Raw genomic sequence first — 25,514 nt, 5'->3', positions numbered from 1 at the left:
CATCTACTTTTTGGGGATACACTACAACAGAGCTCAAACGTCCCCTGGCAGTCATTTTATACCACTGCTAAGGCCATGTATATTTGGCCCCACCCATGACCACGCCCACACTACGCGTAACCACGCCCATTTTGTGGCGCAGCGCGCTACGTGTGGCGCAGAGGTTTTTAGGGTGAGTCCACTTCACTTGTTTTTCCAGGACTAGGACAACCCGCCATGTGCTCGCCATGGACACAAACAGCTGATATATCCGCCAGGAACTGTCCGCTGGCAAACCGTTCGGGCCATCTCTACTGGAGATGTGGGTCCAGTCCTGGTACCTTTAAAGAGAACCCGAAGTGGGATTTAATTATGTTAGTGGGGCACAGAGGCTGGTTGTGCACACTAACACCAGCCTCTGTTGCCCCATGGTGTGCCTCCAGGACCCCCCTGCGCGCCGCTATCCCTCCCGCAGTGCTAGCAACACACAGCGTGTCGCCAGCACAATGTTTACCTATGCCTGTCTGTTAGCGCCGCTCCCCCGCCTTCTCCGTATCGGCGCTACCCGCACGTGTCACTTCCCTCCCGCTGATTGGAGGGAAGGGATGCGGGCGGGTAGCGCCGATACAGAGGAGACGGGGGAGCTGCGCTGACAGACAGGCATAGGTAAACATTGTGCTGGCGACACACTGTGTGTCGCTAGCACTGCGCGGTGGATAGCGGCGCGCAGGGGGGTCCTGGAGGAACACCATGGGGCAACAGAGGCTGGTGTTAGTGTGCACAACCAGCCTCTGTGCCCCACTAACATAATTAAATCCCACCTCGGGTTCTCTTTAAACATATGTGCTGGGATTCCCCACTAATACAAGCTTTCTGGTCCAAGATGCTTATCTTTTTAGAAGAAAAATTAAACCTTTCAATTATAGTCTTTAACCCTCCTGGTGGTCTATTAGAAACCGCCAGGGGGCAGCGCAGTACTATTTTTAAATTTTTTTGGGGGGCTCGCTACATGATAGCCGCTGTACAGCGGCATCCCCCCGCCCGCTTCGATCGCCTCCGGCGATCTTTGATCAGGAAATCCCGTTTAAAGAATGGGATTTCCTGAAGGACTTCCCCCATCGCCATGGCAAAGGGCGGGATGACGTCACCGACGTCATGGACGTCGTGACGTCTAAGGGAGTCCCGATCCACTCCTCAGCGCTGCCTGGCACTGATTGGCAGAGCGGCGATCAGCGTCGATCGAGCGCGGAGTAGCGGCGATCGGAATGCACACGCAGCTAGCAAAGTGCTAGCTGAGTGTTGCAAAAAAAAAAAGTGAGCAAATCGGCCCAGCAGGGCCTGAGAAATCCTCCTGCTCAGCTCGGGCTTACCGCCAGGAAGATTAAGGTGTGTGTTTACTGGGGATGCTAGTAAATCTCCCATTTGGTTCTAGTAGGAAATTATTGCTGAGACTGTTCTTCTTTTATGCCAGGAAAATGATTGCATTAGAATGGAAGAACAATACCGAACCTTCACTCTCTGTTTGGATAACATTGACTAAGTCCCCTCTTCCTCTTTTTAAACACAATGGGCTCAATTCTGGTAGCATTTAGTAAATAATTACCTCATGGAATTGGGTTTACCTCATGAGGGAAATCAACTTTTGAATTATGGTGGTTTAAGTAAAGTTTTACCTCATGTAATGTCATGTGGTAATTTTCTACTAAAAATGTGTGGTATTTAGTAGTGAAATACCTCACACTTGAATTCTGAAGTGAAATAAGGTGCGTGTTTGCATGTCTTTTACCTCACATAGTTAGACCTACCTCTACCACATGATAAATGCAGTGTTGTGATAGAATTGCGATATCTGTCACATAACATGGAGCCTTTTCAGCTTGTTGTGTTCAGGGCCCCCATATTTTGCTGAAATAAGTAAAAGTGATCTGACCAATGAATCCCCCCCCCCCCCCACCTTCCATTTTGTTTTAAAAAAGAAAAAGTGCTCCAAACCCTGTACAATCCTTCATCTGCCGCGCCCCCCCTCAACATTGACATTCTCCAACTCTGGTTGGAAAAAAAAAGTAAAAATGCTCCAACCCACAGCCTCTATTTTTTTTAAAAATTAAGTAAAACTGCGGCAAACACCTTTCTCCCCCCCCCCCCCCGTTCTCCTCTGGTTAAAAGTGCTCCGAGCCCCCCCCCCCCAGCAGCCTCTAAAAGTAAAAGTGCTGTAACCCCCCCCTTCCAGACCCCCAGCCTCTAACAGTAAAAGTACTCACACCCCCAGTCTCTAAAAGTGCTGACCCCTCCCCCAGCCTCTAAAAGTGCTACGACCCCCCCCCCTCCCCCCAGACTCTAAAATGCTCCTGCCCCTAGCCTCTAAAGGTAAATGAGCTAGATTTTTTTTCTTTTTTTTTTATAAATTTACTTAAATTTTTTTTATAAATTCTATAAATTTACTTTTCATAGGTTCCTACATAATCAAATACACCTTCCCTCCTCAAAAAAAAAACATCTTCCAAAGATTATCCTAACTTATGAAAGACAATTAAAGACTATTACTTATGTGCTGCAGGCGCGTACGTTAAAAAGGGGCGCTGGGAAAAAAGGGCGCGGGGTTTTAAACGATAAGCATGGATAACGTTTAAAAATGTATTGTACTGTATTTCGTTTAAAATTAATGTTTTATAAAGTTATAAATCATTAAATAATGTGCATTAAATCGGCAATTGTAAAAACGTTAATCTTTCGTTTAAATAGTGAAACGTATAATAACGTTTAAAAAAAAAATTACTAAGTAACCCTCCCTGTACCAACCCCTAGACCCCCCTGTTGATGCCTAAACCTAAGACCCCCCCTGTTGGTGCCTAAGTAACCCTCCCTGTACCTACCCCTAACCCCTAGACCCCCCTGTTGGTGCCTAAAGCTAAGACCCCCTGTTGGTGCCTAAACCTAAGACCCCCCTGTTGGTGCCTAAACCTAAGACCCCCCTGTTGGTGCCTAAACCTAAGACCCCCCTGTTGGTGCCTAAACCTAAGACCCCCCTGTTGGTGCCTAAACCTAAGACCCTCCTTAGTGCTCACTGTATTGTGTGTAGAATAATGTTTTAAAAACAGTAAGGGATAAAATATATTACAATTTACATTACGTACTGATCGCTTTGTTTCGTGAATAATAATGTTTTACAAACAGTAAGGGATAACATTTAAAATAATGTTTTATTGAAATAAGAAACGTAAATCACCACAAGCAGTTATAAAACATGAAAAATCTTCGGGCGCCGTTGGAAAACGTTATTATTCTTGGGTGCCCTTTTTTCCTGTTCGGCGCCCAGTAAACGATAATTATTATAGGAGTGAATGGCGGCGCCCGATTTGTCCACTAGCCTCCTGCACCCTTTTTTACTGTTACCGCTGCAGGCTTACCACTGAAATACCTCATGTTTTACTTCACTCTATGCATTTACCTCATGTTTTACCTCATGTTCGGAAATGGAGAAAAATCTTTCAGAATTGATAAAAGAAGAGGAAAATACCTCATGAGGTATTTTACCTACAAAAAAATATTTACCTCACATAGCTACCAGAATTGAGCTGTAAAGGATAGCGGAGATACCGCCGCATGGGCAAGCGGCATGGCGGCTATCTCCGCGTATCAACCGACAGTTTCTGCCGCGCGGTTACATGCTGCTGGTTCGCCTGGTCCTTCTAGTGCAGTGTTTTTCAACCAGTGTGCCGCGGCATGTTGCCTGGTGTGCCGTCCTCTTCCCCCCCCCCCTCCCGCACGTCCCCGCGGCCGCTGCTGCTATTACCTTAGCAGCGGCCGGTCTCCCCTCTCCGGCGCATGTGTTTATTCAAGGCAAGCAGCGTATCTCCCAGCTGCTCTGTGTGACGCGCAGGAATCAGGGCTCGGTTACCATAGTAACGACGATACATATCGCCGCTACAGGAAGCCGCTGCCCTGCTTCCTGCGCGTCACACAGAGCAGCCGGGAGATATGCTGCTTGCCTTGAATAAACACATGCGCTGAGCGTGGAGAGCGGCAGCTGTTAAGGTAATAACAGCGGCGGGGACGGGCGGGGGGCACCACCTACCCATACTTGGGCACTATACTAGCTATACTGGGGCGCTATACTGGCTATACTGGGGCGCTATACTGGCTATACTGGGGCACTATACTAGCTATACTGGGGCACTATACTGGCTATACTGGGGCACTATACTGGGGCACTATACTGGGGGCACTATACTGGCTATACTGGGGGCACTATACTGGCTATACTGGGGGCACTATACTGGCTATACTGGGGGCACTATACTGGCTATACTGGGGGCACTATACTGGCTATACTGGGGCACTATTCTGGCTATACTGGGGCACTATACTGGGGGCACTATACTGGCTATACTGGGGGCATTATACTGGCTATACTGGGGCACTATTCTGGCTATACTGGGGGGCTATACTGGGGGCACTATACTGGCTATACTGGGGCACTATACTGGCTATACTGGGGCACTATACTGGCTATACTGGGGGCACTATACTGGCTATACTGGGGCACTATTCTGGCTATACTGGGGCACTATTCTGGGTATACTGGGGCACTATACTGGCTATACTGGGGCACTATACAAGCTATACTGAGGCAACTAAACTCCCTCCTACACTGGGGCAACTATGCTAGCTATGCAGCCGCCTCCCCCCCCCATAGCCTGCTGCGCACGGCACTGTCCACTAGGTCGCGCAAACACCCCCCCCCCCCCCCCCCGCCGTTCCCCGGAGAAAAATTTGGTCAGAAAGTGTTCCCCGGGCCGGAAAAGGTTGGGAAACACTGTTCTAGTGCACACAGATTAAGAGCTACGCGCGCGCGCCAGGCGACAGGACCTTTATGCAAGTAAAAGGGGAGTCAGCTGATCAAGCCGGTCAGCTGACTCCAGCTATGCTCCAGATTGGCTGAGTGACTGGGGCGGCGCTGTGGAGCGCTCTGGGTATTTATAGGACTTGCCTGTCAGTTGCGAGTTGTCTGCTGTTGCGAATGCTTACGTGTGAGCGCTCAGACCCTAGTCAGATCTTACCATGTGTTAGAACCAGCCGGAGCTGGGAATTCACACTTAGTCAGATTCCGCTGATAGCTTTAAGTACTATTGTATTGTGACATTTGTGTACCATTCTTTAGTCTAGTTCCCAGGTGTTGAAACCAAGAACTTCACACCTAGACTAGGATATTGCTATATTGCTACTGTTATTTGTGTACCATTCTTTAGTCTAGTTCCCAGGGGTTGAAACCAAGGACTTCACACCTATACTAGGAGATTGCTACACTGCTACTGTTTATCTGTTATGATCTCTCTCGCCTTCCTGACTACTCTCTTGCTTACTGATTCGGTACTTCTGCCTATCTGATAACTGTTGCCAACACTGCCTATACCTTGACACCGAATCAGTCTTCTGCCTCTGTACCTTATCTGTCCGTACGTTGCTGACCTTGCTTGTCTGACTTTTCTGTCCTCACTAGTGGGTCTTGCCACTAGTGAGGGAATTCTTAAGAGCTGCCATCTAACCCTTAGGTGATCAGCCTTGCTGCACTGTCTGTGACACTTGCTCCTCAAGTGTCTGTTAGCTGCAAGCTGAGTCTGTTTGATCAACTGCTCCTCAGGAGATCATCTTGCAGCACGGTCAGTGGTCCCTGCTCCTCAGGGGTCCACTGGCTGCAGTACAATCTGAATTCCCTGCACCTCAGGGAATTCTTGGCTGCAATACAGTCTGGATTCCGTGCTCCTCATGGGATCCTTGGCTACAATATTTTCTGCATCTCCCACTCCTCGGGAGATAACTTCTCCAATTACTGTTGCACCAAACACAATACCACATTGGGTGTCCTGTGTCTTGCTATACTAGTATTATTGGTGATTCTGCAGATCACCACATAATCAGGTATAGCATCTGTATTATTGGTGATACTGCAGATCACCAATAATCAGAAAAATCTGTGTTGCTGACACCAATCGTTACATGAGCCCAATAAGTTTCATAAAGTCTGGGACCCATGGTTGAAATATTCTGAATTGGTTTCTCCTATCACATATGTCACTCCTAGTATCTTTTAATAGGGATGGTCGCTGGATTCCGGCCGGAATTTGGTGATTCCGTTTCTGATATGACAGAATGGAATTGCTATAGCTCTAAAACGGAATTCCGCGGAAAAATTTTAAATTCCGCTGAATTTTTACGGAATTCAAATTTATTTCCCCACCTAACTAATTTCTACCTGATAACCTTCCTCCCTCCTCCCTTCCTCCTCCCTCCCCTCCTCCCTCCTCTCTTCCTTCCTTCCTCCCGAAGGGAGGAGGGTCTCGTCCTCCAGGGAATTGTAGTATTTCAAAAGCCAGCTTACATACCTTGGCTGCGAATTAAATCCAGGTCTGAGTGCGTGGTAGGTAGTCCACTTCACCACTATACCACCACCAACACTACATGCTGAAGCCAGCCTAGCATGTGCCATTATGATATATCCAAGAGAAAAATGAGCTTGCTTAAAGGAATACTATCGATACACATATTTTTTTCAATTGACACAGCAATTGTTTGGGAAGTGCTGCTAAGTACTGGTGTATACATTTTAGTAGCAATTTCTTTGTTTATTGTTAGCAAAATACTTTCAAAGTTTACGGACGCCAAAACTGACGGCTGACTGAGCCATGAGGAGAGGGTAAATTCCCCTCACACTTGATCAGTTAACTCTATGTGTAGCTCTGTGTGTGACAGAGAGAGCTCCCAACAGCTGCAGCTCCTGTGTCCTGTGTTTCTGACTGAAGTGTCTGAAGAGAGCAGAGGAAATGTAACTAATTGTCACAGCTTTTTATACGGTTTTTGCTTTCAGAGTTTGGTATGTTTGATATTTGCTTTCTGTAGTCTGATATGCAACTCTGGCTGTGCATTGAAGCAGACACCCCTTCTGCAATTGATTTGTCCCAATATAGCTAAATCCTACCCTCAATAAATTACAGTTTTTGCCTCTGATATTTAACATGAAAAGTAGGAAAATGTTTAGACAGCTACTTAGACATTATTTGCACACTGTCATTTTAGAACACTTGGGTATCAATAGTATTCCTTTAAAGAGACTCTGAAGCGAGAATAAATCTCGCTTCAGAGCTCATATAGCAGGGGCACGTGTGCCCCTGCTAAACCGCCGCTATAGCGCGGCTTAACGGGGTCCCTTCACCCCCAAAATGACCACTGCCACACTTGGTTCAGATTTGGTCGTGATTTATTGCTTCCTGGAGGCAGGGCTAACGGCTGCAGCCCTGCCTCCAGTCGCGTCTGTCAGCGGCGCATCTCTCTCTCTCTCTCTCTCTCTCTCTCTTTCTCTTTCTCTCTCTCTCTCTCATATAATGGTTAGGATAGCAGCCTACAGATCGGTAGGCCTGGGTTCTTTTACCGGTAAATGTGAGTTGGCTTTTGGCATGCTACAAATCGTTAAGCAAGCTCATTTTTCTCTTGGACATATCATAATGGTACATGCTAGGCTGGCTTCAGCATGTAGCATTGCAGTGTGTTGTGTTGGTGGTATAATGGTTAGGATAGCAGCCTACAGAGTAGGCTGGGTTCTATTCCCAGCCTATGTATATATTATATATATTTAAATGTGTTTGACTCTAAACTTTATTCCCATCCTTTAAATTGATATAGTACCTATTTTAAAATGTTACTATAATGGAAAATGAACCAGGATAGAAAGGACCAGTGTGGTTTTGAATTATAAAACCTCTTTCCTATGAAATCTTTATGGTATGCGTGACTAGGGTCGTGATCAGGGGTGTGGTAGGGGCATGGCTTAAGTGTACCTCTTTCTCATCTCAAAAAGTTGAAAAAGTTGGGAGGTATGTATCATATGTTGCAAATGGCAACATGTACCCTTGTTCGCAATGTGCCAGAAGGGAATGCTTCTTTTTTCTGCTACTCTTCTATTTCTCTCAAATAATTTCACCATCTAAATCTTTGTTAAACAAATGTATTAGTGTATGTGTTCACATACCTGGGATATGAGTGTGTCACATGCCGAAGACAAGCCGAGCCCCACTGAAAGGCCAGTGACTGAAATAATCTGTTGTAAGAGAGAGCTCAAAATTTGTTAAAACACAAAAAACAAAACCTGCATAAGCATAATTTTTTTTTCTTTATACCACAAGGAAGAAGTGGTTATCTGGTTGTTTTCTTGGTTAAGCAAGCAGTTATCACATGAAGAAGGGAGGGGTTTACCCCCCCCCCCCAGCACAGAGCTGATCACCTGACCAAGATGATCTCCTCCCACTGCTTGGAGACTTTTACAAACACACTGTAAATGTATAAACCAGTAATGCGTCTGTACAGCATCCGTCCCGGATTTGTCACCCAAGCGTTCGTTTCCCGAACCCCGATGGGTGGAAATAACATGTATGTACTTGGCTTAGCCAAGGAGAATCTGATATTGGCACAGGAAGACAAAACGGCAAACTGGGGGTGTCTGATAATAAAAGATTAATCTATAAATGGTTTATGTGCAATCAGGGCCGGATTTACTATAAGGCACTGTAGGCACATGCCTACAGGCAGCTGATGATAGAAAGGCAGCTCACTCCCCTCCTCGAGCACCTCCCTCCCTCCTTCAGTAGGGGTCACCTCTAGCTGTTTAATACAGAGGGTACTTCAGGATACATAATACTAAGGGGCACCTGTAGCTACCTATGATGGGCAAGGAAAGTAAGGGAGAAGTGACAGCTGGGGCAGCCAGCGCACTTGCGGTTTCATTCAGGGGGGTTTGTAGCTTCATGGAGGGCAAAGTCTAAGGTGCCAGAACATCTGTGCCTATAGGCTCTTGTGAGGTAAATCCAGGCCTGTATGCAATACAGAAAACATAATGACTCTCACAGGATATGCATTAAAAATACATGAGCCTAAACTTTTGAGGACTATGGTAGTCCAAATACTTAAAGATAGAACTATACATTTAAAATGACATCCATGACCCTCCCAGTATCTATAATAATAATTTCCATGCCATCCGCTGTATGCATGTCCTTCAATCCCGCACACATCTCTTCATGCCCCACCCTGTTTGGCCATCACGATGTGTCACTCTGCCCCGCACATGCTCTCTCCTGCCCCACCCAGCTGTGAATGATCAGATAGCATGCATGTGACATAATGTTGCACATGCATGCTGTGGGATGGAGTGCACAACATGTAGAGAAATGACGTGTGCACTCTTACCCCACGCAGCATAGCAAGCGCCACTAATTACTGAGTTGAATAATTGCAGCTAATTATTATGCTAGTTAATGAGCCTAAAACCTATACATTTTTTGGTATCTGTAACAATCCTCTATAATAATCTCCCTGTGTCGCTGCGTCCAGCTGTCCCTGTGTCCCTGTTATTTGCTACGGCGCATGTGCGCAGTACGGACAACTGGTCGGGACCAGGGAGCGAGGTGGGGCGAGCGGGGGGCGGTGGAAAAAAGACCTAGAGCCCGTTTTTAAACGGGCTTGGGTCTACTAGTGGTTATATTGTACTTTAAAGTGACACTGAAACAAAAAATAACTTGTGATATAATTAATTGTATTTATAGTACAGATAATTAATTGAACATCAGTAGTAAAGAAAAGTCTCATTTTTATTTTCAGTTATGTGTTGTTGTTTTTTCATAACCATGCATCATTCTATCATATTTGCAATTACAAGCCACACTCAATATTTTAAACTATGAAACAGAGCGGAGCTCCCCTGCAGTAAATCCCTATCTGAAGCTGTTTTTCACTTTCTTTAATGTAGAGGTGCTTCAGAAAATGACTGTCTCCGACCCAAGTTGGGTCAAAGAACTTAGAGAAGAGCTCTTTTCCATGGATAACTGAAGTGTGTGTGTGTTTTTTTTTTAACTCTTCATGTTCTGGAAACAATATGAGACTTTTTCCTTAGCTACTAATGTTCTATTTCTTAGCTGTACTACACATACAATTCATTATATCATACATGTTATTTTCACTTCAGATTCCCTTTAACTGTATGATGAATTTGGTAAACTTACTGCATTGGCAAGTGTTACAGCATCCAGCTCTATTTTTCCCAGGTGTCCACAAAACACAGAACTGACAATATTGATCAGATAGGAAAGCATCTGTGAGACAACCTGATAGAAGGAAAACAAGAGATTATACTTCAGTTTCTTTACAGTGTTGATTATACTCCATATGTTATGATGCAGCATCTGAGCAACAGTTCCCAAAGCAACCATGCACAAAGAACTAAAAGAGAACCTGAGGTGAAAGTGATATGGATGCTGCCATATTTATTTCCTTGTAAACAATACCGATTGCCTGGCAGTCTTGTTGATCTTCTGGCATACATAGTGTCTGAGTTAAAGAGAAACTCCAACCTAGAATTGAACTTTATCCCAATCAGTAACTGATACCCCCTTTTACATGAGAAATATAATGATTTTCACAAACAGACCATCAGGGGGCGCTGTATGACTGATTTTGTGCTGAAACCCCTCCCACAAGAAGCTCTGAGGACCGCTGTACTCTGGGCAAACTGCCACAATGTAACAATGTTCACAAACAGGAATTAGCTGTTTACAGCTGTCTCTAACAGCCAAAAGAGCTAGGAGCAGCTACATAACCTGCCCACAGTAACAATGTCACCATGTAATAAATGTCACAATGTAAATCGGGGAGAGGAAAGATTTTACAATGAGCAAACACTGACTAAATCATTTATACGTAATTATGGTAAAAAATGAAGCACTTTTTTTACTACATTATTTTCACTGGAGTTCCTCTTTAAAACCCTGGAACAAGCATATGGCTAATCCAGTAAAACCTGAGTCACAGTACCTGATCTGCTGCATGCTTGTTCAGGGTCTATGGCTAAAAGTATTAGAGACACAGGATCAGGAGGAATGCCAGGCAACTGGTATTGTTTAAAAGGAATTAAATATTGCAGCATCCATATCACTCTCACCTCGGGCTCCCTCTGATGCCGTTTAACCACTTAAGGTTTGCAGATGACACACACACACACATGCATACATACTCACTGTTATGTAATGAATAACTGTAATGTACACATGCACACACTATGCACATTAAAAACTGAAAGGGGGGGGCTTTGAGGGTTGAGCATTGTGATTGGCCGTCCTTGGGCATCAGGGTCATTAAGGATCAGACAGGATGGATCCTTAGTGATGCTCGATCGTGGCTGCGGTAAAAAATGATTGTCGGGGCTGAAATAGTCGTTATTAGTTGTTTCGACCAATGATTATTGAATTTGTGTACGTACCGTTAAACTTGAAGAGAGCGGAAATTAGGCTAACTGCTCCACTGAACTGTGGAGTGAGGAAGCGAGAATGCCTCACAAGGAGGCAGAGATCAGCTGCATGGACAGCATACAACAGCTCAGTTGAATTGTATTGGAACAGATGGTGCAGTGTCAAGACCTGTACACTAGAGGGCAACCTTTGCCTGAGTGATCCTTTACCTAAAATAGTCTGCATACTGTATAAGTATCTAGTAGGGCATTGTACACAGCTCAAAACAATAAAGGGAGCACTTAAAGTGACACTGAAACGAAAAAAGTATGATATAATGAATTCTAATTAGTCGAACATTAGTAGCAAAGGAAATAGTCTCATATTTTTAATTTCAGTTCTATAGCTTTATTTATTTATTTATTTATTTATTTTTTACTGCATCATTCTCTAATATGTGCAGTTTACACATTATCATACTTGTGAGAAAATGTACCCTCATTAGATAAAAATAAATGCCAGTCAATTCTCCACAGGTTGGTGCTGTGAAGGATTGCGGAGAAGCCGCCGCTTGTGCTGACCGTGAGGCGGCGGTTTCCGCGCACAGAGCGGCGGTTTCCTCAAAGCAACATGCTTCTGGTTTGTCTGGACCTAGTAGTGCACACAGATGGAGAGCTACGCGCGCGCGTGCCGCAAGACAGGCTCTTTATGCCAATAGGTGAAGGGTCAGCTGATCGGGACGGTCAGCTGACCCCAGCTCAGCAGATGATTGGTTGATGGGAGCTGGGCGGCGCTGAGGAGCGCTTCACTATATATATCTCTTGCTGTTCAGTTGCTGGTTGTCTGGCGTTGCGAATACCTATGTGTTAGCACTTAGACCTTAGTCAGATCCTTCAGTGTGGTGGAACCAGGAGGACCTGGGAATCCACACTTAGCCAGTTTACTGTGTATCATCTGTGTTATTCATTAGACCAGTTCCAGGGTGTAGAGACCACAGACCTCACACCCCAGACTAGCCACTTGAGGACCGTGGGCTTTACCCCCTTAAGGACCAGGCACTTTTTTTCCATTCAGACCACTGCAGCTTTCACGGTTTATTGCTCGCTCATACAACCTACCACCTAAATGAATTTTGGCTCATTTTCTTGTCACTAATAAAGCTTTCTTTTGGTGCTATTTGATTGCTGCTGCGATTTTTACTTTTTATTATATTCATCAAAAAAGACATGAATTTTGGCAAAAAAATGATTTTTTTTTAACTTTCTGTGCTGACATTTTTCAAATAAAGTAAAATTTCTGTATACATGCAGCGCGAAAAATGTGGACAAACATGTTTTTGATTAAAAAAACCCCATTCAGTGTATATTTATTGGTTTGAGTAAAAGTTATAGCGTTTACAAACTATGGTGCAAAAAGTGAATTTTCCCATTTTCAAGCATCTATGACTTTTCTGGTCCCCTGTCATGTTTCATGAGGGGCTAGAATTCCAGGATAGTATAAATACCCCCCAAATGACCCCATTTTGGAAAGAAGACATCCCAAAGTATTCACTGAGAGGCATAGTGAGTTCATAGAAGATATTATTTTTTGTCACAAGTAAGCGGAAAATGACACTTTGTGACCAAAAAAAAAAAAAAAAAAAGTTTCCATTTCTTCTAACTTGCGACAAAAAAAAAAATGAAATCTGCCACGGACTCACCATGCCCCTCTCTGAATACCTTGAAGTGTCTACTTTCCAAAATGGGGTCATTTGTGGGGTGTGTTTACTGTCCTTGCATTTTTGGGGGGTGCTCATTTGTAAGCATCCCTGTAAACCCTAAAGGTGCTCATTGGACTTTGGGCCCCTTAGCGCAGTTAGGCTGCAAAAAAGTGCCACACATGGTATTGCCGTACTCCGTAGAAGTAGTATAATGTGTTTTGGGGTGTATTTTTACACATACCGATGCTGGGTGGGAGAAATATCTCTGTAAATGACAATTTTTTAATTTTTTTTACACACAATTGTCCATTTACAGAGATCTTTCTCCCACTCAGCATGGGTATGTGTAAAAATACACCCCAAAACACATTATACTACTTCTCCTAAGTACGGCGATACCACATGTGTGGCACTTTTTTGCACCCTAACTGCGCTAAGGGGCCCAAAGTCCAATGAGTACCTTTAGGATTTCACAGGTCATTTTGAGAAATTTCGTTTCAAGACTACTCCTCACGGTTTAGGGCCCCTAAAATGCCAGGACAGTATAGGAACCCCACAAATGACCCCATTTTAGAAAGAAGTCACCCCAAGGTATTCCGTTAGTAGTACGGTGAGTTCATAGAAGATTTTATTTTTTGTCACAAGTTAGCGGAAAATGACACTTTGTGAAAAAAAAATAAAAATCAATTTCCGCTAACTTGTGACAAAAATAAAATCTTCTATGAACTCACCATACTACTAACAGAATACCTTGGGGTGTCTTCTTTCTAAAATGGTGTCATTTGTGGGGTTCCTATACTGCCCTGGCATTTTAGGGGCCCTAAACCGTGAGGAGTATTCTTGAAACAAAATTTCTCAAAATGACCTGTGAAATCCTAAAGGTACTCATCGGACTTTGGGCCCCTTAGCGCAGTTAGGGTGCAAAAAAGTGCCACACATGTGGTATCTCCGTACTCGGGAGAAGTATTACATTGTGTTTTGTGGTGTATTTTTACACATACCCATGCTGGGTGGGAGAAATAACTCTGTAAATGGACAATTGTGTGTAAAAAAATCAAAAGATTGTCATTTACAGAGGTATTTCTCCCACCCAGCATGTGTATGTGTAAAAATACACCCCAAAACACATTATACTACTTCTCCCGAGTACGGCGATACCACATGTGTGGCACTTTTTTGCACCCTAACTGCGCTAAGGGGCCCAAAGTCCAATGAGTACCTTTAGGATTTCACAGGTCATTTTGAGAAATTTTGTTTCAAGACTACTCCTCACGGTTTAGGGCCCCTAAAATGCCAGGGCAGTATAGGAACCCCACTAATGACCCCATTTTAGAAAGAAGACACCCCAAGGTATTCCGTTAGGAGTATAGTGAGTTCATAGAAGTTTTTATTTTTTTGTCACAAGTTAGCGGAAATTGATTTTAATTGTTTTTTTCACAAAGTGTCATTTTCCGCTAACTTGTGACAAAAAAAAAAATCTTCTATGAACTCACCATACTACTAACGGAATACCTTGGGGTGTCTTCTTTCTAGAATGGGGTCATTAGTGGGGTTCCTATACTGCCCTGGCATTTTAGGGGCCCTAAACCGTGAGGAGTAGTCTTGAAACCAAATGTCGCAAAATGACCTGTGGAATCCTAAAGGTACTCATTGGACTTTGGGCCCCTTAGCGTACTTAGGGTGTAAAAAAGTGCCACACATGTGGTACCGCCGTACTCAGGAGAAGTAGTATAATGTGTTTTGGGGTGTATTTTTACACATACCCATGCTGGGTGGGAGAAATATCTCTGTAAATGACAATTGTTTGATTTTTTTTTACACACAATTGTCCATTTACAGAGAGATTTCTCCCACCCAGCATGGGTATGTGTAAAAATACACCCCAAAACACATTATACTACTTCTCCTGAGTACGGCGGTACCACATTTGTGACACTTTTTTGCAGCCTAGGTGCGCTAAGGGGCCCAACGTCCTATTCACAGGTCATTTTGAGGCATTTGTTTTCTAGACTACTCCTCACGGTTTAGGGCCCCTAAAATGCCAGGGCAGTATAGGAACCCCACAAGTGACCCCCATTTTAGAAAGAAGACACCCCAAGGTATTCCGTTAGGTGTATGGCGAGTTCATAGAAGATTTTATTTTTTGCCACAAGTTAGTGAAAAATGACACTTTGTGAAAAAAAAACAATAAAAATCAATTTCTGCTTTTTGACAAAAAAAAAAAAATCTTCTATGAACTCGTCATACACCTAACAGAATACATTGGGGTGTCTTTTTCTAAAATGGGCTCACTTGTGGGGTTCCTATACCGCCCTGGCATTTTACGGGCCCAAAACCGTGAGTAGTCTGGAAACCAAATGTCTCAAAATGACTGTTCAGGAGTATAAGCATCTGCAAATTTTGATGACAGGTGGTGTATGAGGGGGCGAATTTTGTGGAACCGGTCATAAGCAGGGTGGCCTTTTAGATGACAGGTTGTATTGGGCCTGATCTGATGGATAGGAGTGCTAGGGGGGTGACAGAAGGTGATTGATGGGTGTCTCAGGGGGTGGTTAGAGGGGAAAATAGATGCAATCAATGCACTGGGGAGGTGATCGGAAGGGGGTCTGAGGGGGATCTGAGGGTTTGGCCGAGTGATCAGGAGCCCACACGGGGCAAATTAGGGCCTTATCTGATGGGTAGGTGTGCTAGGGGGTGACAGGAGGTGATTGATGGGTGTCTCAAGGTGTGATTAGAGGGGGGAAATAGATGCAAGCAATGCACTAGCGAGGTGATCAGGGCTGGGGTCTGAGGGCGTTCTGAGGTGTGGGCGGGTGATTGGGTGCCCGCAAGGGGCAGATTAGGGTCTAATCTGATGGGTAACAGTGACAGGTGGTGATAGGGGGTGATTGATGGGTAATTAGTGGGTGTTTAGAGGAGAGAACAGATGTAAACAATGCACTTGGGAGGTGATCTGACGTCGGATCTGCGGGCGATCTATTGGTGTGGGTGGGTGATCAGATTGCCCGCAAGAGGCAGGTTAGGGGCTGATTGATGGGTGGCAGTGCCAGGGGGTGATTGATGGGTGGCAGTGCCAGGGGGTGATTGATGGGTGGCAGTGACAGGGGGTGATTGACAGGTGATCAGTGGGTTATTACAAGGAAGAACAGATGTAACTAATGCACTGGCGAATTGATAAGGGGGGGTCTGAGTGCAATCTGAGCGTGTAGGCGGGTGATTGGGTGCCCGCAAGGGGCAGATTAGGGTCTGATCTGATGGGTAACAGTGACAGGTGATGATAGGGGGTGATTGATGGGTAATTAGTGGGTGTTTAGGGTAGAGAACAGATGTAAACAGTGCACTTGGGAGGTGATCTGACATCAGATCTGCGGGCGAGCTATCGGTGTGGGTGGGTGATCAGATTGCCCGCAAGGGGCAGGTTAGGGGCTGATTGATGGGTGGCAGTGACAGGGGGTGATTGACAGGTGATTGACAGGTGATCGGGGGATAGAGGTATACAGTACACAAGGGGGGGGGGGGGTCTGGGGAGAATCTGAGGGGTGGGGGGGCGATCAGGAGTCCCCAGGGGGCAGTTTCGGGTAAAAAAAAAATAGCGTTGACAGATAGTGACAGGGTGTGATTGATGGGTAATTAGGGGGGTGATTGGGTGTAAACAGGGGTTTGGGGGGTGGGCAGGGGAGGGTCTGAGGGGTGCTGTGGGCGATCAGTGGGCAGAGGGGGGGAGATCAGTGTGCTTGGGTGCAGACTAGGGTGGCTGCAGCCTGCCCTGGTGGTCCCTCGGACACTGGGACCACCAGGGCAGAAGGCAGCCTGTATAATACACTTTGTAAACATTACAAAGTGTATTATACACTTTCCGTGCGGCGATCGTGGGGTTAACATCCCGCCGGCGCTTCCGTATGGCCGGCGGGATGTTGCGGCGGGTGAGCGGAGTCAGGCGCCGGCGGAGGATTGCGTCACGGATGACACGATCGCTCCGCCCATGCCCCTAAAAGGACCACCGCCTCTGTGGGTGAGCTGGTCCTTGCGGGCTCCACTTCCCGGCCGCCCCTGTGCTTTAGGCGGTCGGGAAGTGGCTAGGAATACTGTGTATCATCTGTGTTATTCATTAGACCAGTTCCAGGGTGTAGAGACCACGGACCTCACACACCAGACTAGGAATACTGTTATCATTCTGTTATACATCAGACTAGTTCCAGGGTGTAGAGACCACGGACCTCACACCCAGACTAGGCATTGTTTGATATCTGTTATGACTTTGCTTTCCTGACTATTCCTCTGATCTCTGATTTGGTACCTTGCACTTCTGATATTCCGTTGCCAAACCCTGCTTGCCTTGGATACCGAATCAGCCTTCTGTCTTTGTACTTTATTTGTCTGTGTGTTGTCGACCCGGCCTGCCTGACTGTCACCCACCCCTTGGGTGCGCAGTCCTCCTGCAGGGGTCCCCTGCTTCTCAGAGGGGGCACTGCTGCAAACCAGTCAAGGTCTGCTCCCTCCTGGAGCCCTTGACTGCAGTAGAGTCTGTTTCTACTTATTGGACCACCTGCTACCCCGGTGGTCCGATTCATACTGTTACACCAAACACTTACACGCTTCAGGTGCCCAGAGGTTAGCGATATATCTGTATTATCGGTGATTCTGCAGATCATCAATAATCAGATTTTCTCTGCGTGCTGACACCCATCGTTACAGGTGCAAAAAAAAAAATCAAAAAAGTTTATTAAGGACTTATCCAACAATAAATTAAAAACATTTAAAATAAAACTTTCGAATCTGAATGTAATCAGAAATCCCCCATAAGCTGAGTGTGGTGACAATGTAGTGATAAAGATATATGATATTGCAACCAATTGCTTATTTATCAGTGAAAACTGTAGATAATAAAATTACCCAAATATTCAGAGAAATACAATAAAAAAAACCTATCACTCTTTCAAAAAACTGTGAACAAAGTGCTATGTGCAAATACAATACAGTACAATGCAATCCAATCAGTGGAACAACTGTGTAATATTTTTTTTCCTCTTGTTCCCACTGTTCTCCTCAACATATCCTGTAAATTTGGTGTTTCTAGCATGTAAAGGGGCTTTGCTATTAACCGCTAAAGTCGGCGAGTTTTCAAGTAATAATTATATCCATGATCACTAGCCGGTTTTGGACCTCGATCACGGGTGCATTCAGAACTGAATGCGTGATTGAGAGGTGATCACGAATTTGGAATCTAACCTCGTGATCAGGAAAAACAGCTCGTGAATACCGGTTTCCCTGTGATCACGAGGCCATGGAGAGCATCACTGCATACTCCCCTTCTTCACCCGCTTGCTGCCTCTTCTCATTGCCCCCTTTGCCTCTATTGTAGCGCCAACCCTGGCTCCCTGGGGCCCCTACAGAGTCTTCATCAGAGTAACATTTCACCTGTCCCTGTGGGTGCAGTTCTCTATCAGTTCGATGCTCTGTGCTTACTATCTCCATCTAACACTGGCTGCATCTTCTCTGACCAGCAGCATGTTATGTAATGACATTTCAGCACAGTCTGTAATTACCCAGGTTGCCCCTGTTATAGCGCCAGCCCTGTTCCCAAGTCACACTGCATACTCTTTCCCAAAATGAGGGCAATGTTCAAGAGGGCTTAGGAGGTAACATGAGACAACCTTTATTCAGCATCCCTGTCTGGGTAGAGATGTAGCGAACGGTTCCATGCGAACTTTGGTGGTTCGCGTTCACCTGGACCAGGCGAACGTTTGCGGAAGTTCAATTCGCCCCATAATGCACTATGAGGGTCAACTTTGACCCTCTGCATCACAGTCAGCAGGCACATTGTAGCCATTCAGGCTACACTAAGCCCTGGAGCCCCCCCTTATATAAGGCAAGCTCGCTGGCCATGACACTTACTCGTGTGCCTGCTGCAAATAGACAGACTAGGGAGAGCTGATGCAGATTTTTTTCTCCTAGGGAAAGATTAGTTAGGCTCTTGGCGTGCTCCTGGCTGATTGTTATTGCTAAAATTAACACCCCTCAACAGCTCTTTTGAGAGCTAATGTTCTCCTGATGTGTTTTATTTTTTTTTGTGTGTGTGTTGCTCACTGAAAATGACATTATACAGCTCTATCTGTTGCAGCTGGACCTTGGTAATTGTTATTACTGTGCCAGCCAGGCCCTGTCTAATTATCTATACTGGGACACCTACCTATGCCTACCTAACTACTGGGGCACCTACTTACCTATACGGGGACACCTACCTACCTACCTACCTACCTATACTAGGGGACCTACCTATGCCTACCTACCTATACTGAGACTCCTACCTATGCCTACCTACCTATACTGGGTCTCCTACCTATGCCTAGCTAACTACTGAGGCACCTACCTATGCCTACCTACCTATACTGGGTCTCCTACCTATGCCTAGCTAACTATTGAGGCACCTACCTACCTATACTGGGACTCCTACCTATGCCTACCTACCTATACTGGGTTTCGACCTATGCCTAGCTAACTACTGAGGCACCTACCTATGCCTACCTACCTATACTGGATCTCCTACCTATGCCTAGCTAACTACTGAGGCGCCTACCTACCTATACTGGGACTCCTACCTATGCCTACCTACCTATACTGGGACTCCTACCTATGCCTACCTACCTATACTGGGACTCCTACCTATGCCTATCTACATACAAGAAGATAATAAGGTCGTTGCTTCATTGTGGACAGACCAAATTTGATCAGTTGGACAGTCACTGTTCTATCATTGAGCTACCACAGCCCGGCGACCATATGGGCTGTAAAACTGCCACGGCCTGCACTCTGGCCATGTTGCGCACCAGTCCAGCACGCCCGTCACTATGCAAACAGCTGTTTGCGGTGTGTTACACAGTGAGTTTGGTGTGTCAGTGTGAAGCAGTACTCTAATTACACTCCCTGATTGATGTATACACATGCAAGATGTTTAAAAGCACTTTAGGCCTGCAATTTAGCATTCAATGTGATTTCTGCCCTTAAAACGCTGCTTTGCGTCAAATCCAGATTTTTCCCCGGGACTTTTGGTGTCTATCCCACTCCGCCACCTGGGGGTCCAGGTGTTAGACCCCTTGAAACATGTTTTCCATCACTTTTCTGGCCAGCATAATTTTTTCTATTTTTCAAAGTTCGCCTCCCCATTGAAGTCTATTGCGGTTCGCGAATTTTTACGCGAACCGAACCTTCCATGGATGTTCGCGAACTGAAAATCGGAGGTTCGCGACATCACTATGTCTGGGTTATATTTCCCCCTAACACCTCCGTATCAACATAAATAACCAATCAGACTAGGAAGGCCCCTCTATAGTAGCACACACTCCAACAGACAGTAAGTAACTGTCTGCATATCTGGTGACAATCGGCACCAAACATCCCCCATTCCCTGCCCACCGCTGTGATGTGTGATTATGCGTGGCTGGGCAGGAGGCGGCTGTTGCCTGGTGACGGGACTCTTCGGTGGAGACACTGACATGCTGAAGGAAGGGAGATTTGCCAGGAGCTGTGGCTGTGTGGATTATCAAACACTTGGAGCTAGTCTAGTTCAGGGGGCAGTGGCGTACCTAGGGCATTTGATACCCGGTGCTGGGTATTATAATACACCCCCCAAAAAAAGTAAAGGAGCGAGTGTGGCATACTGAGCGTGCCACGGCTGGTAATGTCAGGTATAGGTGCCCCCTATATAGGTAATATAGATGCCCCTGTATATGTAATAAAGTTGCCCCCAGTATAGGTAGCTAGCACAGTTGCCCCCAGTATAGGTAGCTAGTTGCCCCAGTGAAGGTACTATAGTTGCCCCAATATAGCTGCCCCCAGTATAGCTAGTACAGTTGCCCCAGGATAGGCAGCATAGTTGCCCCCAATGTAGGAAGTATTGCTGCTGCCCCCAATGTAGGTAGTGCTGCTGCCCCCTGTGTAGCTAGTATAGTGGCCCCCAGTATAGCTACCCCCAAGATAGGTAGTATAGTGGCCCCCCAGTGTAAGTAGTATAGCTGCCCCCAGTGGAGCTAGTATAGTTGCCCCCAGTTTAGGTAGTATAGTGGCTCCCAGTTTAGGTAGTATAGTGGCCCCCAGTGTAGCTAGTATATTGGCCCCCAGTGTAGCTATTATATTGGCCCCCAGTGTAGCTAGTATAGTTGCCCCCAGTATAGCTAGTATAGTGGCCCCCAGTATAGCTAGTATAGTGGCCCCCAGTTTTAGTATAGCTGCACCCAGTTTAAGTAGTATAGTTGGCCCCAGTGTAGCTAGTATAGTGGCCCCAAGGTAGCTAGCAAAGTGGCCCCCAGTGTAGCTATAGTGGCCCCCAGTATAGCTAGTATTAGGGCCGGAGCTACCATAGGAAAAAATGGGCAATTGCCCAGGGCCCCAGAGCCTGTAGGTGCCCCAAAGGTGTCCCTCCCCTATCTTAACTGTTGCTCCCCAGGGACTCTGCAGAGTCTGTTAAGTTGGGAGGTGATTGGGGCCCAGGAGGGAAATTTGGCTGCAACAAAGGGCCTCTAATGATGCTTTTTGGCCGGGGAGTGTCTGTTGGGGGGCCCCCAGGCTAGTTTTGCCCTAGGGCCCAACTGTTACTTGAACCGGCCCTGGCTAGTATGGTGCCCCCCGTATAGCTGCCCCCATAGTGGCTCCCAGTGTAGCTAGAATAGTGCCCCCCCCCCCCCAGTGTAGGTCGTATAGTGCAGGGCTTTTCATCCTTTTCACTAATTGTACCACTTTTATCGCCTGAACATTTTCAAGTACCACCAGCAGGGCCGGATTTACCATAAGGCACACTAGGCACGTGCCTACAGGCGCCTGATTGGGCAAGGGCGGGGTTTTAATTGCCCCTTTCAAGTTTAAAAACCTTAAAGTGCGATCCTCCATGACCGCGCCGCTCGCCCCGCCCACTTTCGTCATAATAATGCAGCCGCCTCACTCTCCCCACACACAGTGACCGAAAGACAGGCTGAGGGCGGCTCTTGCAAGCACAGCTCTCTCCGCCCACCGCCGTATTCATGCCTGGCCTGCACGCAGCGCTGCAATTAACAAGCCTAGAGCAGCAGCTGCGTGCATAGGCATCGCTCTGCTGCCGCTGGGATGGGAGAAACCATGTGGGCGCCTGGCAGGCATCGCTTACCTGACAGTGAATTAAGCCTGCCTGTGCCCAGAGTGAACAAGAGGGAGTGAGAGAAGTACAGCGAAGGTAGGGAAAAAGTTCCGCCCCCCTCTCTCGTCCTGTTCAGCAGCCACCAGCCAGCATGTGTGTGTGACAGGCTGAGGCGAGGAGTTCAGTGTCAATAATGTGCAACGTGGTTTCACCGTTGTCTGCCCGCTCCCATCCCTCTTCTCCCTCTTCATTCATCCATCCATCTCATGTGACTGTCAGGGAGAAGGGGTCAGGCCGGGGCACACTCAGTTTAGGGGTCGAGAGGTTGCTGAGAGAGCAGAGCAGCTTTAGCTCCTGCTGCCTTCTCCCGAGATGGATTCCTCCTGCTTCGCTCTAGCCTGACAAAAAGTGTCACATGGTAAGGGAACTTCAAAGCTGCCGTGGATGGTACTTTCTGCAGAGAAAGTTAGCTAGCTGTTTGAATGGGGGAGGGGGAGTGAGGGTTTTGTTTTGTGTGGGGATGGGGAGAGTGTGTGTGTGTGTGTGTCTGTGACCTATGTGTAAGGTGTCTGTGTCATCCGTGCGTCTGTGTCATCCGTGCGTCTGTGTGATCAGTGTGTCTGTGTGTGTGATCAGTGCGTCTGTGTGTGCGTGATCAGTGTGTCTGTGTGTGCGTGATCAGTGCGTCTGTGTGTGCGTGATCAGTGTGTCTGTGTGTGCGTGATCAGTGCATCTGTCTGTGTGATCAGTGCGTCTGTCTGTGTGATCAGTGTGTCTGTGTGATCAGTGTGTCTGTGTGATCAGTGTGTCTGTGTGATCAGTGTGTCTGTGTGATCAGTGTGTCTGTGTGATCAGCGTGCCTGTCTGTGTGATCAGTGTGTTTGCCTGTGTGATCAGTGTGCCTGCCTGTGTGATCAGTGTGTCTGCCTGTGTGATCAGTGTGTCTGCCTGTGTGATCAGTGTGCCTGCCTGTGTGATCAGTGTGCCTGTCTGTGTGATCCGTTTGCCTGTGTGATCAGTGTGCCTGTGTGATCCATGTGATCAGTGTGCCTGCCTGTGTGATCAGTGTGCCTGTCTGTGTGATCCGTGTGCCTGTCTGTGTGATCCGTGTGCCTGTCTGTGTGATCCGTGTGCCTGTCTGTGTGATCAGTGTCCGTGTGATCAGTGTGTGTGTGTGTGTGTCTGCGATCTGTGCGTTTGTGAGAACGAGAGAGATCTGTGGGTGCGACCTTTGTGTATGTGTGAGTGGCATAAGCAATAAAAGGTTGTCTGGAAATTTGGGCGCCCAGGAAAGCTCATAGTAGAATATTGGTAAATTTACCAATAGTTTACTCTTAAAATGTAAAGAAGGAGGGTAAATATTGGTTAAATACCATTATTTTACTATAGCTCAACCTAACTCTACTCTGAACACAACCCCCCTACCCCCTCCAGAGATTTAACCTTAACAGCCCCCTTCCCCCAAACAACCTATTTGATGCTAACCCTAACAGTCTTCCTTCACACAAACAACCTACTAGCCACCAACCCCCCTCCCCCCACTATTTATCGGGCTCCACAGGCTCTCAAATTTCCCGATAATACCGCCATTTCAATGGGCACTTATGCATTACCTTGCATTTTTTTCCCCATAGCTAAAAGGGGGGTGTCTTGGAGGTGTGGCCTGTGCTGAGGGGCGGAGCTTAGGGCGCAAGAACTTATGTGCCTATAGGCTCCTAAGCTCTAAATCCGGCCCTGACCACCAGTGTGCCTGCGCAGTGGATTGGACGCAATCAGGCTTAGCTGTTTCTGCTGGAGCCTGAACGGAGAGCAGCTACTGTGCGTGCACACACACCGACAAGGAGAACTTGGGCTCCCAGTGCTTGATCCCCTCTAATCAGGAGGAAGGGGGAAGCCCTTTTTTAGGATTCAAAGGCCCCCCCCCTCCCCAAGGTAAGTACCCCCAGGGTACATTACTGCACCGTTTGCCTGGCTGTCTCTTTCCAACTGATCTGAGGTCTGAAGTATGCCACAGAGCAGCACAGCTAGGAGAGAGGGAGGGGGAGCCAAACTTTGTGGAAGCAGTACAGGACCAGGACAAGTGGAAGGTGGTCAAATAAAGTGGCAGGCAAACCTGGTCTGTACCACCTGGCCAACAGCAAAGAACCATTGGTGGTACAATGGCCTCCATTGTAGCTAGTATAGTGCCCCCCCCCCCCCCAGTGTAGCTAGTGTGTGTGTGTGTGTGTGTGTGTGTGTGTGTGTGTGTGTGTATATATATATATATATATATATATATATATATATATATATATATATATATATATATATATATATATATATATATTATATATATATATAATCACATAGCTCTCTGGCCAGAGATTAAACACCACCCTGTCTGTGGGTACTGCATCACTCTTGCATGGCTACTGCTCCGCATTGGTTTCTGGTTTTAATATGGGGAAGATAATTCTATTTTGAGGGTTTATATCTGGGGGATTGTGCTTTGTACTTTATTAAATTGCAATAAATATGTTTGATATTGATATAATTATGGTGGCCTTATGACCTTTTTGTAGTTACCTTTAGTTAGATAGTATAATGGCCTCCATTGTAGCTAGTATAGTGCCCCCCCCAGTGTAGCTTGTATAGTGGGCCCCCAGTATAGCTAGAAGGAGGGGTAGCGGGGAGGGGGACCTGATCCTCAACCCCTCTCCCTTACCTGGGCCCCCTCTTTCTGCCTCTTTTCCCCTCCAAAATGATAGTGGGGGCATCAGGCACCAAACAGGCAGGGCGGGTGGGCACAGAATACTCACTTCACTTCCGTGTTCCAGCTACTGGAACGCTGCGTTGCCGTCACGTGCCTCTTCTGCACCTCCAATGCCGTGACCAGCATTGAAGGCGCAGATAAGCCACGTGACGGCGACGCAGCGTTCCAGCAGCTGGAACGCGGAAGTACAGTGAGTATTCTCCGCCCGCCTGCCCGTCCTGCCTGTTTGGTGCCTGCTGCCCCCGCTGCCGCTGTCCCTGTCACCCCTCCTTCTGGCGCTACTCTTCCCTTCCTGCTCTGCAACTATGGGGGGTCGTGGCGACACCCCCTGGCTGTCAGTCACCTGGGGCGCCACTCCCCCCCAGTGCCCAATGGTAGGAACACCACTGGTTCAGGGGACCCAGCGGGAAACCTCATAGACAAACTGCTGCTTTCGGCTTATGGCAAATTGGTTGTGCCCACTAACTTGTAAGAAATAGGGGACCTGGAGGGAGGAGGAAAAAACGCTAATGCTAAAATTTCACATCAGGGTTTTCGGCTGCAGGACATGCCATTCACTTCAGGTTGATTGTGTGGATAGTGTTTCCTGCTGTGTCCCCTATATCTAACAAATTAGTGTTGCAGAGCAGGTAAAAATGGAGCAGGACAAGCACCATTAAAAATGGCACTGCCACAGGCGACAACAGTAAAGGCTGCGATTAGAGGCAG

The 25,514-nt window shown here is 46.6% G+C and overlaps 1 protein-coding gene across 1 annotated transcript in view; it reads right to left on the bottom strand.

Moving 5' to 3' along the window:
• Window positions 1-25,514, bottom strand: part of LOC137544299 (multidrug and toxin extrusion protein 2-like) — a 204,465-nt gene that overhangs the window by 161,353 nt on the left and 17,598 nt on the right. The window contains exons 2-3 of the mRNA XM_068265355.1: window positions 10,029-10,130; window positions 8,003-8,071 (exon numbers count right to left, since the gene is read on the bottom strand). Coding sequence (XP_068121456.1) covers window positions 8,003-8,071; window positions 10,029-10,130 — 171 coding nt within the window. The remainder of the gene's footprint in view (window positions 1-8,002; window positions 8,072-10,028; window positions 10,131-25,514) is intronic.

The sequence above is a fragment of the Hyperolius riggenbachi genome, chromosome 2 (genome assembly GCF_040937935.1).
Source record: "Hyperolius riggenbachi isolate aHypRig1 chromosome 2, aHypRig1.pri, whole genome shotgun sequence".
In the NCBI taxonomy this organism is placed as follows: Eukaryota; Metazoa; Chordata; class Amphibia; order Anura; family Hyperoliidae; genus Hyperolius; species Hyperolius riggenbachi.
The sequence above is the reverse complement of the archived record's forward strand: the minus strand, read 5'-3'. Positions and strand labels throughout refer to the sequence as shown.